Source organism: Alosa sapidissima, chromosome 9 (genome assembly GCF_018492685.1).
Source record: "Alosa sapidissima isolate fAloSap1 chromosome 9, fAloSap1.pri, whole genome shotgun sequence".
NCBI lineage: Eukaryota > Metazoa > Chordata > Actinopteri > Clupeiformes > Clupeidae > Alosa > Alosa sapidissima.
Genome location: NC_055965.1, coordinates 10,084,784 through 10,101,293, shown reverse-complemented (window position 1 = coordinate 10,101,293; position 16,510 = coordinate 10,084,784). Strand labels below are relative to the sequence as shown.

At 40.9% G+C, this 16,510-nt stretch overlaps 1 protein-coding gene across 1 annotated transcript; it reads left to right on the top strand.

Moving 5' to 3' along the window:
• The first annotated feature begins 3,347 nt into the window (after positions 1–3,347).
• Positions 3,348–16,333, top strand: LOC121718014 (B-cell receptor CD22-like). The gene is made up of 10 exons (XM_042102762.1): positions 3,348–3,580; positions 13,043–13,109; positions 13,267–13,563; positions 13,670–13,897; positions 14,158–14,493; positions 14,606–14,860; positions 14,985–15,254; positions 15,363–15,453; positions 15,675–15,711; positions 15,851–16,333. The coding sequence occupies exons 2-10, from the start codon at positions 13,055–13,057 to the stop codon at positions 16,016–16,018; spliced, it is 1,737 nt and encodes a 578-aa protein (XP_041958696.1). The 5' UTR covers positions 3,348–3,580; positions 13,043–13,054; the 3' UTR covers positions 16,019–16,333.
• Positions 16,334–16,510: the final 177 nt, after the last annotated feature.

Genomic DNA, 16,510 nt, shown 5'->3' with positions numbered 1-16,510 from the left:
CGTTTTTTGCTTCTTCAGTGGTCGTGAGAAGAGTCGGTGGCGCGTCGGCAAGCGCAAGTATAAATGCGCTTTGGTGACGTCACATATTACAAATCGCAGTCTTTGCGGTTTGAAAATCGTGTTTCATCATATCGCGATATTATCGCAAATGCAATAAATTGTTCAGCCCTACTTTGGACACTCCTGATTTCGTCATTGAAACAGTGAAATATTCACGGGGGCATGGATGGTTTGCTAACCATTTTACTGCAGTGTCTAGCCGGTGGTAGCATCCAGCTTTTGCTACCAGCTAGCTAGCTAGTTCAAAGGTTTAAGTACTTAATGGGGATATACAGAGCTTTTTATGCCTCGGCTAAGTTGATGTTTCATATAAACAACAATTCATGTTCATAGAAACAACAAGGTCACTAAAACATAATATATTTCATACCTGTGTTGCAGCATGTAGGCTAATGTTAGCAGCATTATAATGACATTCTAATGTCTGAAAGGCTAATGATTAGCTAGCCTATCGGCTACCTGAAAAGTTAAAGCCTGTGTTGCAGGTTAACCACCACTGTTGATTTAATGGGTACATAAAGCACTCAATATATGTATATTATTTTAAAAACTGTCTCCAAATGGTGTTAAATGCCAGTTTTTGTTGTTTTTAGCATTAGCGGGGGTTTTTTACGCAATTCGGTGATGTCACTTTGGGGACTACATGATCTGCGCTTCATTCATTTCAATGCATTTCAATGGACATCGCGGTTACACTTTCAACATAAAGTTTGTATATTTACACTTCGAATTTCGTCACAGCATTTATATCACAGCTACCCTATGATCTACCAATGGTAATAACGGTGCCTGATATCAATTTAGTATTTTTTTTCTGAATTTCGGGAGGTCTCGTTTTGGAGGGTATGTTTTATATTCATTCCTATGGGAAACGGTCGCGGTTACACTTTCAACATAAAGTTTGTATATTTACACTTCGAATTTCGTTACAGCATTTATATGACAATGACCCTATGGTCTAACAAAGATAACAATGTCTTCCGATTTTAGTTTAATGCAATTTTCTAAATTTGAGAGGCTACATAATGCACCTATTTTAGTTAGTTATGCTTATAACGTTACGACACTTTTTTTGTTACTGTCAGTGAACAGCACCGAGTGAAAGTCAACATTTTAGTGATGGTGATCATGTCGTTAGTTCAGATAAGTAGGCTACCGGGCAAACTTAGTCAGAAGATCAGAATATAAAGCATCATGATAGCTAGCTATGGGCTAACTTTTTAGTCCCACCTGTGAGCCACCCCAGTTGTTGCAAACTTAGCTTCTAGCCGCCGCCGATTAGGCTGGTCGTGTCTTCAGCATGAATATTTTCGATAACTACTGCTCGTGATTGATTGCCATTGACATCGTCAGGGTACGGCTTACCAAAGAGGGAGATGATATGGGCAAGTCGCAGTTTTGCAGGTGCTTGTGTGGGCTGTGCCGTCCCGATGGAAACTGTGGTGGAGAGCTGCAGTAACTAGGGAAGCGAGTGCATTTTGGCCGCTGGTCGAGGAGCTCCCCCGTGATCAGCATATGACATGATCTATCTAGCTATCTATTAGGGGTGGGCATATCGATCCAAATATCGATAGTATCGATACCAACATTGGTATTGGTATCGGATCGATACCAGCGTGATGGGATCGATACTTTAATTTCAGTTCACTTCCAATCTCTCAATTTGTTCAAAATGCATTGTTCCTGTTTCACCAAGGGCTAGCCTACAGCCAAGCAAACCATTCCTTTCACATCTTGCATGCCCGCTTTGCAATGTTTCGTTGCTGAAATGTTTGTAAATTATTAACAGTGGAAATCATAAAATCATTAGCATATTGATGTTTTATTCACGTCATAAATCATAACACACTGTTCGGCCCCTACATAAAAGTATATAAACTGCTTTTAGTTACAAATATCAGTATCGGTATCGGCAATACTAGCCCTATATTTAATTGATATCGGATCGAAACCAAATTTTACAGTATCGCACACCACTACTATCTATCTACCTGTCTATATACATATCTAGGCTATCTATAGCCTATCTATTTATCTATAATCTGCGCTATCTACTGCTGAACAATCCCTTACTCGTCTCTCTTTACTCCTCTCTCGTTACTCTCAAGGGTCTCAAGGTGGGCTTTGGTCTGTAGCCTCCCCAAGGTGACGTAATGCAATGCATTGTGGGGGAAAGGAGAATCACTTCAAACGCTGTGAAACAGTACCTGCTTTTTCGCATTATATTCCGTTTTGTGATGCCCAACAACATCAAATACAATGGATAACAGTTTAAATGTTTATTACCAACAAGCAAATTGTGCAAATTCGTTGGAAAATGAACCCTGCAACACGGCCTTTAAGTGTTCAAACTAGCATTTACAGTGTTCTATTTGATGGTGTATTGGCCCTGACTAAGTTTGTGTGATATATATAAACCACAATCCTTGTTGATACAAGTACCAATGTTCGTCTAGAAAGTTTTTATTCACATTAAGATTTTCGCCATAGGCAGTAAAAGACTCTGCCATCTTTGTCAATAATTTTCGCTGATATTCATAGTTTGAAACTTTATCCTATGACCTTAACAGCCTTTCCACCAATCAGAGGCATCACTGTGGGATTGTTCAGGATTGTGGGTAATGAAGTACTTATCCAAGACATTGCGAATAAAAGACATTTATCTCAAAACGAGGTTAGTGCCCCGTGAACTTTTGGCGTCTATATGAGCATACACAATCGCTTAGTACAGCCGTAGCTGGTTTTGAGTCTACCATGTGCAGTTAAGTTTTTATGCCTTATACCCGAATTGTCAATGGAGAAATTGCATTGAATTCTTACTTCCGGAAACTCCTGTGGGCGGGACTGTGATGCTCTATTGCAACCATGAGCACTAAGGCAGAGGCAATATTCTCGTCTACTCAGTCAATGACGGGAAGTATTGTCCAAATATGGGCAAAGAGGTGGAGCATAAGTTCTAATGGAACGGTTAAGTCACAGTAGCAGGGGAGGAGACACAGTCCAAATATGGGCATGGTAGGAAGTGGGTTGCCAGGTTTGTCCATGAGCAGATGTCTAAAAAGAGTCAAATAGGGCAGAAAAACTAATGGCAACAGTAAAACCCACTAGAAAATTGATGCACACTCACAGTGAATAACCACTACAATTCAGGGTGCAAATATGTTCACACACACAGTAAACACCATCAAAAGTAATACACCGCACAGAGTAAAGCCCTGATGTCTCTGCTAATTAGGCAAACGGGACTGGGTCAACCTGTGACAACTCTGCCCTGGAGTGTATCTCTCTGTACCTAACCAGGACCCCTGAAGGACAAACACTCATAACAAACTGGAGATCAAGTCAAGGCCCTCAGCGCATCAGCCCACTCCAGCCACAAGAGTGACCACCCTGAGGAAGTTGTCAGCCAGTACGCCCCGCCCCCCCCGTGTTAAAATCAAGCATGATATCAGCATTTCTTTTGCGCATTAACACATTTTGTTCTGTCACTTGTTAATAGCAGATGCCTCTTCATGACAAGGTAGGTGTTTATCTATTCAATATTCATCTATATTCATGATGTCTTTTAGGAGCATTTTACCACTTAATGTTTTAATAATATTAGAAATTCCTATGTCAGCATGTGTGTTGTGCATACATGTACAGTTTCAGCTCTCTATTGTTGCTGTGAGATGTCTTCTTTATGCTCAAATAGAACAAAGAACAATTTTCAAGATAGAACAAGAACAAGTTGCATTAGTATTAATAATGTTTATATATTTTATGAGACATTTATTGGTTGATGAAATTAATGTTATTTTGCCAGCCCTAATATTACCATGTGTGCACTGAAAAAAATAAATCGCTGGATTTACTTGAATTTATCATGTACATCAGTTGCATATGAATGAAATATCTAGAATTAGTCCAGGATTTCTCTTTCGGCTTACAAAATTGATTCATGTTGTGATAAACCAATTTGATCAAGTAAATCCAATGAAATTGATTAGGCTTACATGAAATATTCATGTAATTTCAACGTGATTGTGTTATACAGGTGGCATGTACTGAGAGTAGACATGCAGATGTACTTAGTATTGCAACATCAATGTTAAAGGAAGATATTAGCGATATTAAAGACTTCAAGATGAAGTCTTAAAATGAAACACGCTGAATATGTATTCAGAAGGATTCATTGAGATTGAAGACATGTGTCATGGAACCACTGATACTTTATGAATGCTCAATACCTAACGCGTTCATGATCTGACATGATTCTGTTGGATAAATTCATTGCTGTAATATGTCAGTTCAACATAATAACATTGTGTTTGAAAGAAAAACATGAGTTTTATGACAATTAATGTCAAAGAAGTGGAAAAGAATGAAACCGATTAAAATGGAACGTTCTGTACAAATTATAAGCCCATCTTCGAATTAGTACGCCTAGGCAATATATTTTTTTAAGTATATTTTTTGGGCTTTTTTGCCTTTATTTGGACAGGACAGTGGACAGTGACAGGAAGCAAGTGGGAGAGAGAGATGTGGTGGGAATCGGGAAATGACCACAGGTCTGATTCAAACCTGGGTCCCCGTGGGCACTCGGACCCGTATATGGTACGGGTGCTGTAGCCTGCTGCGCCTCAGCGGCCCCTGCCTAGGCAATTTTTAGCCTTCAATTCTGATTACATGTACCATGGAAATCCAGAGTTCTCGTGGCAGCACAATTTGAATTTGTAATCTTTTGAATTTGGGTTTGGAATCTCAAGGCTAGATTGCATGCACAATCAAGGCATCATCTGAAAATGGCTATAGCCTACATTTAAAACAATTTATTAGCTAGAAATGATGCCACATGTCTACATTCAATGCTATTTAAGCCACTTCAAAAGTTTGTTTAGATCCAGTGACACTGCCGTCATGGAGATGGAATGTCACACTTCGGTACTCTATTATTATAATAATAATAATAATAATAATAATAAATAACTAGAATTGCATATCCGAGGAACTGTTAGAGTGGGCTTGATCAGGTGCAGGTCGCCAAAAGGATTGCAACATTGAAAATCGTGCAGACGGATCAAAAGTTATCTGCATTAACGCAACATCCAATAAGCCAAAACGCATAAATAAAGTGGTTGTTGTGGTGGTTGCTAGGGTAATCATGATGGTCCTATGGTGGTTGCTAAAGGTCACATTATAGTGGTAGTTGCTAGGGTGTTGCTAAGGTAATTAGGATGGTTGCTAGGGCGTTGCTAGGGTATTTATGGTGGTTGCTAAGCAGAATAACACGGTTGCTATGGTGGTTGCTAGGGTAATCATGTTGGTTGCTATGGTAGTTGCTAAGTTGACATTATAGAGGTGGTTGCTAGGTTGTTGCTAGGGTGTTACTAGGGTAATTAGGGTGGTTGCTATGCTGGTTGCCAGGGTAATCATGATGGTCCTATGGTGGTTGCTAAAGGTCACATTATAGTGGTGGTTGCTAGGGTGTTGCTAAGGTAATTAGGATGGTTGCTAGGGTGTTGTTAGGGTATAAATGGTAGTTGCTAAGCAGAATAACATGGTTGCTATGGTGGTTGCTAGGGTAATCATGTTGGTTGCTATGGTAGATGCTAGGTTGACATTATAGTGGTGGTTGCTAGGTTGTTGCTAGGGTAATTAAGATGGTTGCTAGGGTGTTGCTAGGGTATATATGGTGGTTGCTATGCTAAATAATGCAGTTGCTATGCTGGTTGCTAGGGTTAAAGCCAAACCATGTGTATATAGGTCATGTACATGGTCTACTGTGGATCTACAAAGATCTGTTTGACATGGATTGGCTTTAAAAAAAGATGGGACAGTGCGAACATCGCAGACATCACCTTTACAACTGGTGCTGGCTATGCATTGAACTGGGCTTCATTCAAGGATTCCAACGGTACCTCATTTTTGAAAATCAGACATGCATGTATGGGTCAAACGTTACATGTACACACCTTCACAGACACAAACTGCCCAGCCCAGCCCAGCTTCATAATAAGGCAGCTGCCAGATTACTGCCAGAACGTAAAGGTTATGAATATAACCATGGTTCTCTGAAGGAGAACACAAGGCGTTAACCAATGGAAATACACTCCTTGATCACGTGATTGCCACTGAAGTCCTCTAACAGGTACTGTCAAGGTTCTATTCGCGCGAAGCGGCTCGGCTATATATTAGCCGGTGCGGCCAATAGCAATCATTCTCGTCATTCTGAAGCGACGTCATACAAAACAAGTAACGCGCCTCAAGACTAGACGGCCATGAAATGCCGTCCCCGACAGGGCGCTCTTCCATGCAAATGTCTTTGTCCATTGCTGTGAAACATAAACAGCCCCAAATGGGACACCCAGTGTGCCCAGAGGCTGTTGGTGAATAAGAAACAGTCCTAATCCACCTGTCCCCGCCTAGACACGGCATGCGTGTGAGGCGGGGGCGAAATCTGGTTTCAACTGTTATAAGCACCCTGGCGAGACCATGAGCCCGCCTTAGGCATCCTATCACCGGCCACGACAGCCGTAGCGCGTTGGGGACAGATATAGCATATCAGATGAAAGAGGAGAAACAGGGCTATCCATTGGTACCATGGATATCGATCTTTCTGGCTTATAAAAACAGACGAAGTGACTGCAAAATATTAACGTCATGTACACAAACCAACGCTGCACACCCATTACTCTCGGAGTAATTACTCGCGGACCCGTGATCGGATATATATAACACGTATGTTAGTTGAAAGAGGAGACACAGAGCTATCATTTGATACCAAATACATCCTTCTGGGTTATAAAACAGACGAAGTGACAGCAAAATAATAACTGCATATAGCTGGACTTACCCCACGTTTTTGTCTGTTTTTGTGGCAAAGCATGTTTATAATCCAACGCTATCGTGTGTTTCTCTATGGCAAAACATGTTCATAGTCCGGTTTTGAGATCCAATTCAAGGCTCACATTGCATCCCAATTTGTTCAACAAAGAAACACATTCTTTGCCTTTACTTTGTTCATGGCAATGCAGTAAAAAGTTGAGAATCATCATGAGTGCATACACCATAGTCACACATGCTAACAGGCAAATTTGGGTCAAGTCAGGTCAGATCAGTTCGTGTCACAGATATGGAGCGCAGAATGGTCATTTTTCATCGCTAAATAGAAAATGGCATTTATTTCCGTAAATCACACACCACATATTTCTGTAAATTGCTCAGCCCCAGAGTATCCCTCCAACATGGCAATTATATTGCCCGTTTCAGGGCAGTCTGCCCTACACACACCACACATGAAATGCATGTAGAGCTATGAGCTTGCTGTGGTGAGATACAGGTAAAAATATAAGAATTTTTATAATATGATGCTAGTACTAATACATGAAATGATGGCAGATCTGGATAGCCTAGACTCTGCTGAAAAAAACAATATATAATATGTGTGTGTGGCACTTACAATGACCAGAATAAATCCTTATGAATAAAGGTAGTGAAAATGCCCTAAAAACAGCTTAGGGTTCTAAGGGTTAATATAGTAGGCTAGAGGCATAGTTGATGATGACTGACAGTTGGAATAGTTGAACAGTTAAATTGTTGGGTAATTATTATTATTATAATTATTATTATTATTATTATTATTATTATGGGTTAAATTATTTAATAGGGAATTATTGTAGTGGAGCCTTTTATTTTGAAACAGTTGTGGGCAGAGGAAACAGTTGAACAGGATCTGTAGTCTTAAGAGCCAGATTGTATGCTTAAAGCCTGAGACAGACAGTTGCTGGAGGTGGCCGGAACCATATGGCTCTGGCCGGAACACTTGGCATAGGATTCTAAGTGCCCTATTGTGATGCCATAATCGCCAATGTTAAGTCTTTGGGGAAATTTTCAATAGTTTTTAATTAATAGTTTAAAAAGTATATAAGTTACAAATATGAAAAATACATTCCACACCTGTCCTAAGTAAGACCTACGTAACACAGTTTGAATGAAGTTTCTACATTAAACGGTTGAAGCCGCATTAAACGCGGAAAAAGCGTTAGAAGAAGAATAAATATAGCTGCAAGCAGCAATGCGGGGGCCAAGCAGTGCGCTATAGCAGGAATGGCAATGCCATGGCATGAGCAAGCACTCACAGCAAGTTTGATGGCAATTGGATAAAGAACGGCTGAGAAATAAGCTCATTTACTTTGTTACAGCGCCCCTAGAGGCCAAATTACACCAATGTCCTTGTGCGTTCTTACAATCAGCTCCCATGTCCGTCTACCAAGTTTGGACTTCATACACCAAAATGTTGCTGAGATGTTAGCTCACTTTCTTTATTGCAACACCCCTAGAGGCCAAATGACACCACTTTCCTTGCATGTCCTCACAATCAGCTTATATGTCCATGTATCAAGTTTGGACTTCATGCAACGAAGCGTTGCTGAGATATGAGCCTACTTCCTGTATTACAGCGCCCCCTATAGAGGTCAAATGATGCCAATTTCCTACTGTGTCCTCACAATCAGATACCAAGTCCCTGTACCAAGTTTGGACTTCATACATCAAAGCGTTGCTGAGATACAAGCTCACTTCCTGTATTGCAGCGTCCCCTGTAGAGGCCAAATGACGCCAATTTCCTAGTGCATCCCCACAATCAGGTACCAAGTCTCTATACCAAGTTTGGACTTCGTACATCAAAGCGTAGCCGAGATGTTAGCCTGTTAGGCGGCATCGTCGCCATGTGTGATTGGCAAACTTGAAAACAAAAAAACTGACAAGTATCGTTTATGCGGCTCGGTCTGAAGATCATCTCCGCCAAGTTCTGTGAAAATCGGATAAAATTTGTAACCGCTGAAACTTTTCTTAGAGTTTGGACTAAATCCAATATGGCGGAGGTCCAATATGGCGGAAAGTGACGGGATAGGGGTCGATGAACTCGTGATTGTTCAAGGATTCAGACGCTACCTCAATTGTGAAAATCAGACAAAAGAGTCAAGGATCACGCACCTGAACACATGTCCAGCGTTGAACTGGTGGTGGCGCTAGTGTTCGATGTATATGCATAAAAATGGCTATGAGTGATTGGGACAGTGTCCTGACTAATGGTATCAAGTTTTGTTATGTTAACTCAGTCACCTAGATGTTTGTTCACTTCCTGTTTGGCGGCTTCATCGCCATATTTGATTGGCTGTCACGGGCAAACAAAAGTGAAATTGAAAAATCTGACAAGTATCTTTTGTGCGGCTCGGGCAGAAGATCATCTCCGCCAAGTTCTGTGAAAATCGGATGAAATTTGTGACCGCTGAAACTTTTCGTAGAGTTTGGACTAAATCCAATATGGCGGAGGTCCAATATGGCGAAAAGTGACGTAATAGGGGTCATTGAACTTAGGTCGGTCTAGGGATTCCAACGGTGCCTGATATGTGAAAATCGGACGCACAGTTCAATGGTCACATGCGTGAATGCAATCCAGGTTCGACCCATTGGTGGCGCTAGAGTGTTGGGCATAGAGTTCTGTAAATTGGTCAGTGTTGTGCCAGTTCACAGCTTTTCTGAACTAGTTCAAGTTCAGTTCATACATGCTCAAAGTGAACAGTTCACGTTCAAAGTTCACAATTTTAATTCTGAACTAGTTCAAAGTTCAGTTCATTTGACTTTTTTCGTGAGATATTTAAATAAATACTTTTTTTCACACTACGAGCTAGAAATCACTATACGTTCTTTGAAGCTGCTCATTGTAGACATTTGCTCATGACACTGCAATTGTGGGTTTCTTACCAGGTGATGAAACTTGCAGCAGTACAGACAAGGTAGACCAGTCTCCGTGCCATCACTTCCACTAGCCATTTTTTTTTTAATTGCAGCACTTTCTCTCACTCTCGTCATTGGTCTGTCTCTCTCTCTCTCGCTCCTCCAGCCCTCCGCGCTCTCGTCGTTGCCTGCTACGCGGCGTTGCTATGCCTACCCCGCTCTGCTGCAATTCATCACGGGTAACGTTGTGCAGAAGCCAGTATGCTATTCAACTATTCTCAGCCGGACACTACGTTGCCCGCAATGCATTGCGCACACAATGTCAAAACCATTTCTGTCTGGTGATACATGATTTAAGCGGCACCAGCGAGAATAGGCCTACAGGAGGGAGGAACTTTCTCTCGTTGCGTTTCAAAAGAGAAAACGGATGTCACTCAGTTTTCAATGGTAAACAAATTCCAACGTTCATTTACAGTGATGTCTGCCGTTCATGACACATAATGTGAACTAATTCACGTTCAAGTTCTTTATTAAAAAATGTGTTGCGTTCAGTTCAACGTTCACAAAAAAATTAGCGTGTTCAATGAATGCGTTCTTTTGAACTCGTTCACGCACAACACTGAAATTGGTGAGAGTGATCATGGGACAGTGCTGAATCAGTGTGCCAAATTTCATAACTTTAGAACCAGTGGTTCAATTTTCGGCCAGATTTTGACCTGTTGGTGGCGCTAGACGGCTGGGTTTAGAGGTCCGTAAATGAGTATGAATGGTCAGTGGAGTGTCCCGAAACTTTCTGCCAAAAAATCTGCACTTTTTAGCCAGGCGTTCAATGGGCTGCCATAGACTCCAATGGTGGAAGTGTAATAATAGGAAAAGCTTGTAACTCAATGGGTGCCTTCGCAGCTTCGCTGCTTGGCCCCCAATAAGAAGAAATCGGATAACAGTAGATTGCATTTTCATGCACTCTAATAATAATACATTTTATTTGTAACATAGTGCCTTTCAAAGCACCCAAGGTCGCCCTACACACTAGACCAGTGTTTCTCAAACTTTTTTTCTGGGGACCCACTTTTTAAAAATGACAGACCATCGCGACCCATTTCACTTCAGATCTAACATGCAACCTGCATGCCACCACCAATATTGTTTTAGGCCACAGCAAGTTCTCAAACATTTCTTGGGGATATTCTTGCATGCTACGCAGTCATCATCACTCTTCAGCAGTGGTGGAGGAAGTACTGAACCTCAGTACTTAAGTAAAAGTACAAATACACAGAGAAATATTTACTTTAGTAAAAGTAAAAGTACCACAATGACAACCCTACTTAAGTAAAAGTAAAAAGTACCTGCTTTTAAATGTACTTTAAGTATTAAAAGTAAAAGTATTTGCATAATGATTTATTCTCTTAATATCTATATTCTAAAAGGAAAAATCAGTATGGGCTGTGGCATTTTAATTAAGCTAGTTTTAGGTTATACTCGACTAGATAGTTTTAAGTTAATGCAATTGTGCTTACCATCTGTGGCGTGGCCCAGTTTACATTCTGACCTACAATTCTAGAGACTGTAATTCTGGTTATCTACTAGGGTGATCTGCTGAGTAATATCATTCAGCAAAACACGAGAGCCTGAAGTTTAACGGGGTAGACAAGGGAAACGTCGGGTGGATCGTAATGCCAATTATGCTGATTGAACAGAAAAGTTGCTGAGAAAGGTGTCTTTATGATTAAGTTCAGTTTCACTTGCGCAGACGCATAGACATTGAATGAGCACTCACGTTACTACCCCCCAATTGTAGGCTATGCATCTTTATTTAATCACACACAATTAAGGAATATTTCCTAATCTGGAAAATGTTACGTTTTTTCCGGCCACCGGTTCATTAATAGTCTACCATTCATTTGTGCCGCAAATGATCAGACGTGTGACAGAAGCATGGGCATAGCCTGTAACTTCGCTGATCCGCGAATAGCAATCTCATCGGAGAGGAGGCCCTAACGCTGCAGATAACAGAGAAAGGCACAGAACACAGTTGCATGTACAGTGTAGCCATGGGTCTGGTGAATATAGCCTACCGAATGCAGATGGCTACAAGCTCACGCTTTGCCTGGTCTAGACTAGAAGCTTAAGTTTCTAAGAATGCACGTAGCGCTACAGAATCTTTGGTAGCAACCCCCCGGTAAAACAAACGTGTTTGTCAGAGAGAGAAAAAAAACTTATCATAAAATGTATCGTAAAAAGGAACGATGGTGTTGTAGAAATGTAGCGGAGTAAAAGTACAGATAATTGCTGTAAAATGTAACGAAGTAAAAGTCAAAAGTATGCACTATAAATTTTACTTAAGTAAAGTACAAATACGTGGAAAATTTACTTAAGTACAGTAACGAAGTATTTGTACTTCGTTACATTCCACCACTGCTCTTCAGCATAGTAAGCTGTTCCTGTATTTCTAAAGAGAGATGTTGTAGGCTACTTTGCGTTGCAGACAAATGGATCCATAACACCGTCAATTCCTATGTAAACATGTAGCAAATAACTCCAGTCGTTATATTGTAGCCTATTTGTGGAGGTTTCTTTATTTGGAAAGTTGAATCTGCATTTCCCTCTGGAGTTAAATGTTTGTTTGTAGGCCGTATTCCAAGGCTGTGTATTGATGTTATGACAAGCTATGTTGTTAGAATGTGAAATGAATACATATCAGAACAATGGCTTTTGCGCGATAGCCAAAAGATAATGCGCCTTTCCTGCCTAGTAGAGTTTGCGAGGTGGAAAACGAGAGGAAATAATAGCGTTTAAAATGTCCATTTAAATTGTAGCCTACCTAATATAATGCACTGTTGAGCGTTTTAAATCCGAAATAATAAGGAATGTGGTGAGGTTGCTATTAACTTTAAAGAGTGCATCTACAATCGAAGTTATCTACAGCCTATGACGCAAATTGAATTGCAATGTCCGGTATACAGATGTCTGCTTTAGTTGACTAGATTTTAATCAGTCAAGTTGAAGAGCTGGTGTCCGTTAATGTTCGTGCAAATAGGCTGATTCATGTCACTTGCATTTTGCAACTGCGAGGTCCTTGGTGCAGGTTTGTGCTGTGCTGGATCTCCAACCCTTGTAAATCTGTCTAAAAGTCTAAAATGTAGCCTGATCTCTCCTCTTAAAAGCTAGTACTTTCACAAACATTTATATAGGCAACTTGCCATGGATTTCGAATATCAACATCACCTTGGTACACAATGTTTGTTTTTGTTTTTTATTGCAGGAAAAATAAGAAATGTGGTTTGAAGGCATATACATGTTGGTGGCATTTTCCCTCAAAAGTCTGCCAGGTAATGTGAGAAAAATACTTTGACTTTGACATGAATTGTGTCTTACAGATGTATAACACTGCAAACACAACGCAATTTAAAATCTTAATATTGGTTTACATCCAGAAATGTGTTTGAAGGATTGAATGCTGATTTTTGTTGCCATTGCCTGTTTCAGAAATCCAGGGTGCATCGTCTATATCGTACTCCACCACTAGAGTCTGTGGTGTTAAAGGGGCATCAGTGGTCCTGCCCTGCAGATATGAATATTCTGGGATTGGCAGCTACACTATGGGAGAGTGGATCAAAGACAAAGGGACAGTCCGCAAACACAGCGACTCCAAATATCCTGATTGCAGCCTGAAAATAGACAACCTCTCAAATGATCATGTTGGTGTTTATAATTTTCGTTTTTCCACAACCCTGCGCTTGTATTGGTTGACAGGCCAGTCTGGAATTGTAGTTTCGATCACAGGTAATGGACCACAAAGTAGAAATCACAATGATTTTACAGTTAGGCTACATTTACATTTTAAGTTTATAAACCATAAATGTTAATGACCTCCAAACTCTCCTCTCAGACCTGCAGGTAAAGGAGGGGGCAGTTGGGAAATATAATCTCATTAAAGTGACCTGCAGTGCTTCCTGCAGTTTGGGCTCTCACTTTCAGTATATCTGGCACAAGAATGGACAGCCTCTACAAGGTGAAACCACAGCCTCCTTATTACTGGACTCAACCAGACCTTCTGAAAAGGGAAGTTACTCCTGTGCTGTGAGCGGTCATGAGGATCAGCGCTCCTCTGCAGTGTGTGAGTAGCTACGCGGATGCAGCTCAAGAACATCATCATGAGAATATTATGACTATTTCATGCCACATGACATCATGACATCCTGTTACAAAAGATATTTGGATCTGACGTTTGCACTCTTTCATCCCAGAGAACTTGGCTACCCTATTTTTAGAAATCCACATAGATGCCTTTCTCATAACCACAATGTATACATTGATAACTGTTTTAAGTGTTAAGTGATAAGTGTTTTGTTGTTCACATTTCAAACCTGACTGCAGGTGTTCCAGCTGAACAGTGTTGGGGTGTGATCTACTCATCTAATAGCATCTGTGTATTGAAGGGCTCTACTGTGGACATGTCTTGCACTTACAATTATCCAAGAAATCAAAATATCAGCACAACATTCTGGGTCAAACCAAGAAGTCATACAGAAGACCTGAGTTTGGATAACGGCTATCAACACCACATAGAGTATCTTGGGAATAAGAGCAATAGTTGTACACTGAGACTGAAAGAGTTAAGTCAGAGTCACTCTGGAGAATACGCCTTCAGGTTTATAACAGGGCGAGGGCAGGGTTTCTCTGGATTACCTGGAGTTACCATCTCTGTTACAGGTAAGCCCTCTTTGAAAAGATATGGACCCTTTTACCATGTTGGTCATGAAATGTGTGTGGCCATACAATTTGCTCTATCAACACATAATGTACACACCTATAATCCATCCAGCTCTGCAGGTGTTTCTAAGTCCTGAAGCAGTGAAAGAAGGAGAGAGTCTGACCCTCACCTGTAATACTACCTGTATTCTGACCAACCCCACCTTCATCTGGTACACGAATGGGCAGCCTGTGACCTATAAACACACGACCAGAGACAACAAGCTGCATCTAAACCCAGTCAGTAGTGAGGATGCAGGAAGTTACTCCTGTGCTGTAAAAGGACATGAGAGTCTCTCCTCAACTGCTGTCTTTCTCCATGTTAGATGTAAGTTACTACAGCTGACTATAGATGTGTACAGGACAACACAATGCACAATTAGATACATCATTACAATAGCATAGCTTGTCCTGCTTCATTTTGTTATTTCTTTGCACATGTGTGCACACAGATAAGCCAAAGAATGTATTGGTGTCTGTCAGTCCTGGTGAAAGAGGACTGATGGAGGGCAGTTCAGTGACTCTGACCTGCAGCAGTGATGCCAACCCACCAGTGCACAACTACACCTGGTACATGAAGAATGGAGCTGAATCTCTTGTTAGGGGCACAGGGGAGAGCATCAGCTTTAATGTGACCTCTGATACCAGTGGACTTTACCACTGTGAGGCACAGAATGAAGAAGGCTCTCAGAACTCTGCTGGAGTTGTCATTCTTACAGAAGGTGGGTGTGGCACGGACCTTGGAATGCTTTTGGTTCCTCTCTGACTTGGTTATCAGACCGCCCCTCTGATCTAAATACATCTTTTTATTTCCCTTCCAAATGTTTCAGAGGAACATGCAGCTGCCATGGCGATGAAATCAGGAATCATTATAGCTGTGATTGTAGCCAGCATTCTGGTGTTTGCAGCGGTGTTTATCGGGTGATTAAGACAACAAATTTGGTCCTCATTATTTCATTTTCACCTTTGTCGTCATAATGTTGTAGGATAGGTATTACAACAAAAAAAATGGCTTTGTGTATCTGAATGCACATTCTTTTTTATTCTCCTTATATATCACACAATATATGGACTTCATCATGCTTTAAAAGATTGGATTGGAGATTTGAATCAATCTTAGCATTGTTTTTATCTTTTTTCAGGATGTATAAAAAGAGGAACTTCAGAGGAAAGAGACAGGTACGAATCTGTTGGATATTTTAAAGAAGACTAATGCCTTGAATGTGTGTGTGAACTTTATTAATTTCTCTCTCTCTCTCTCTCTCTCTCTCTCTCTCTCTCTCTCTCTGTGTGTGTGTGTGTGTGTGAAATCTTTCAGAATGTGAAGAATGACACCTACGTGGCCCTCCAGAGAACCGGTCAGGCCTCAGCATATGGAATTCTGCAGAGAGGAGAGATGCCCCAGATGGAGCTGCAGGATCTTCCAATGAGAGGCCAAGACCAACCTGGACACCTGGACTCCCCATCTCAATCTGCACTTTGTTAAAGTAAAACAATGTTGGAATCCCTCCTTTTTGTGTCAGTTTTCAACATACTGAGTGAGGACCCATTTATGTGTCACTGAGGGGATCGAGAACTGATTAAAAAGGGTGTGGAACAGCAGAGCTGTATGCAATACAGACGCATCACAGCTGGGCTACATCGGGTGCGCAACTTAACCTCACCCTTGAGAGAGAGAAAATCGCAAGTAGGTGGCTGGCAGATACGCCGTAAATGAGCTCAGACGTATTTGTTGGTTACAAAATCGTAAGTGTTTAGATTTAATAGTGCTTGTTTCTATTATGGCCTGTATATTATGCAGATATTTTTCTTATTTGTGTTTCTTGCCTGAAGTTTGAAGTGCAACAGCCTGATGACAAGGTCTTCCTGTTTGTTAATATTGATCATGTCTTTATTTGATCAACTTTATTTGATTTCACTTAAAGTGCAGCACTGTATTAGCCCTTCTAAGCCATGCTTTCCCTGTAATCAGTGGTGC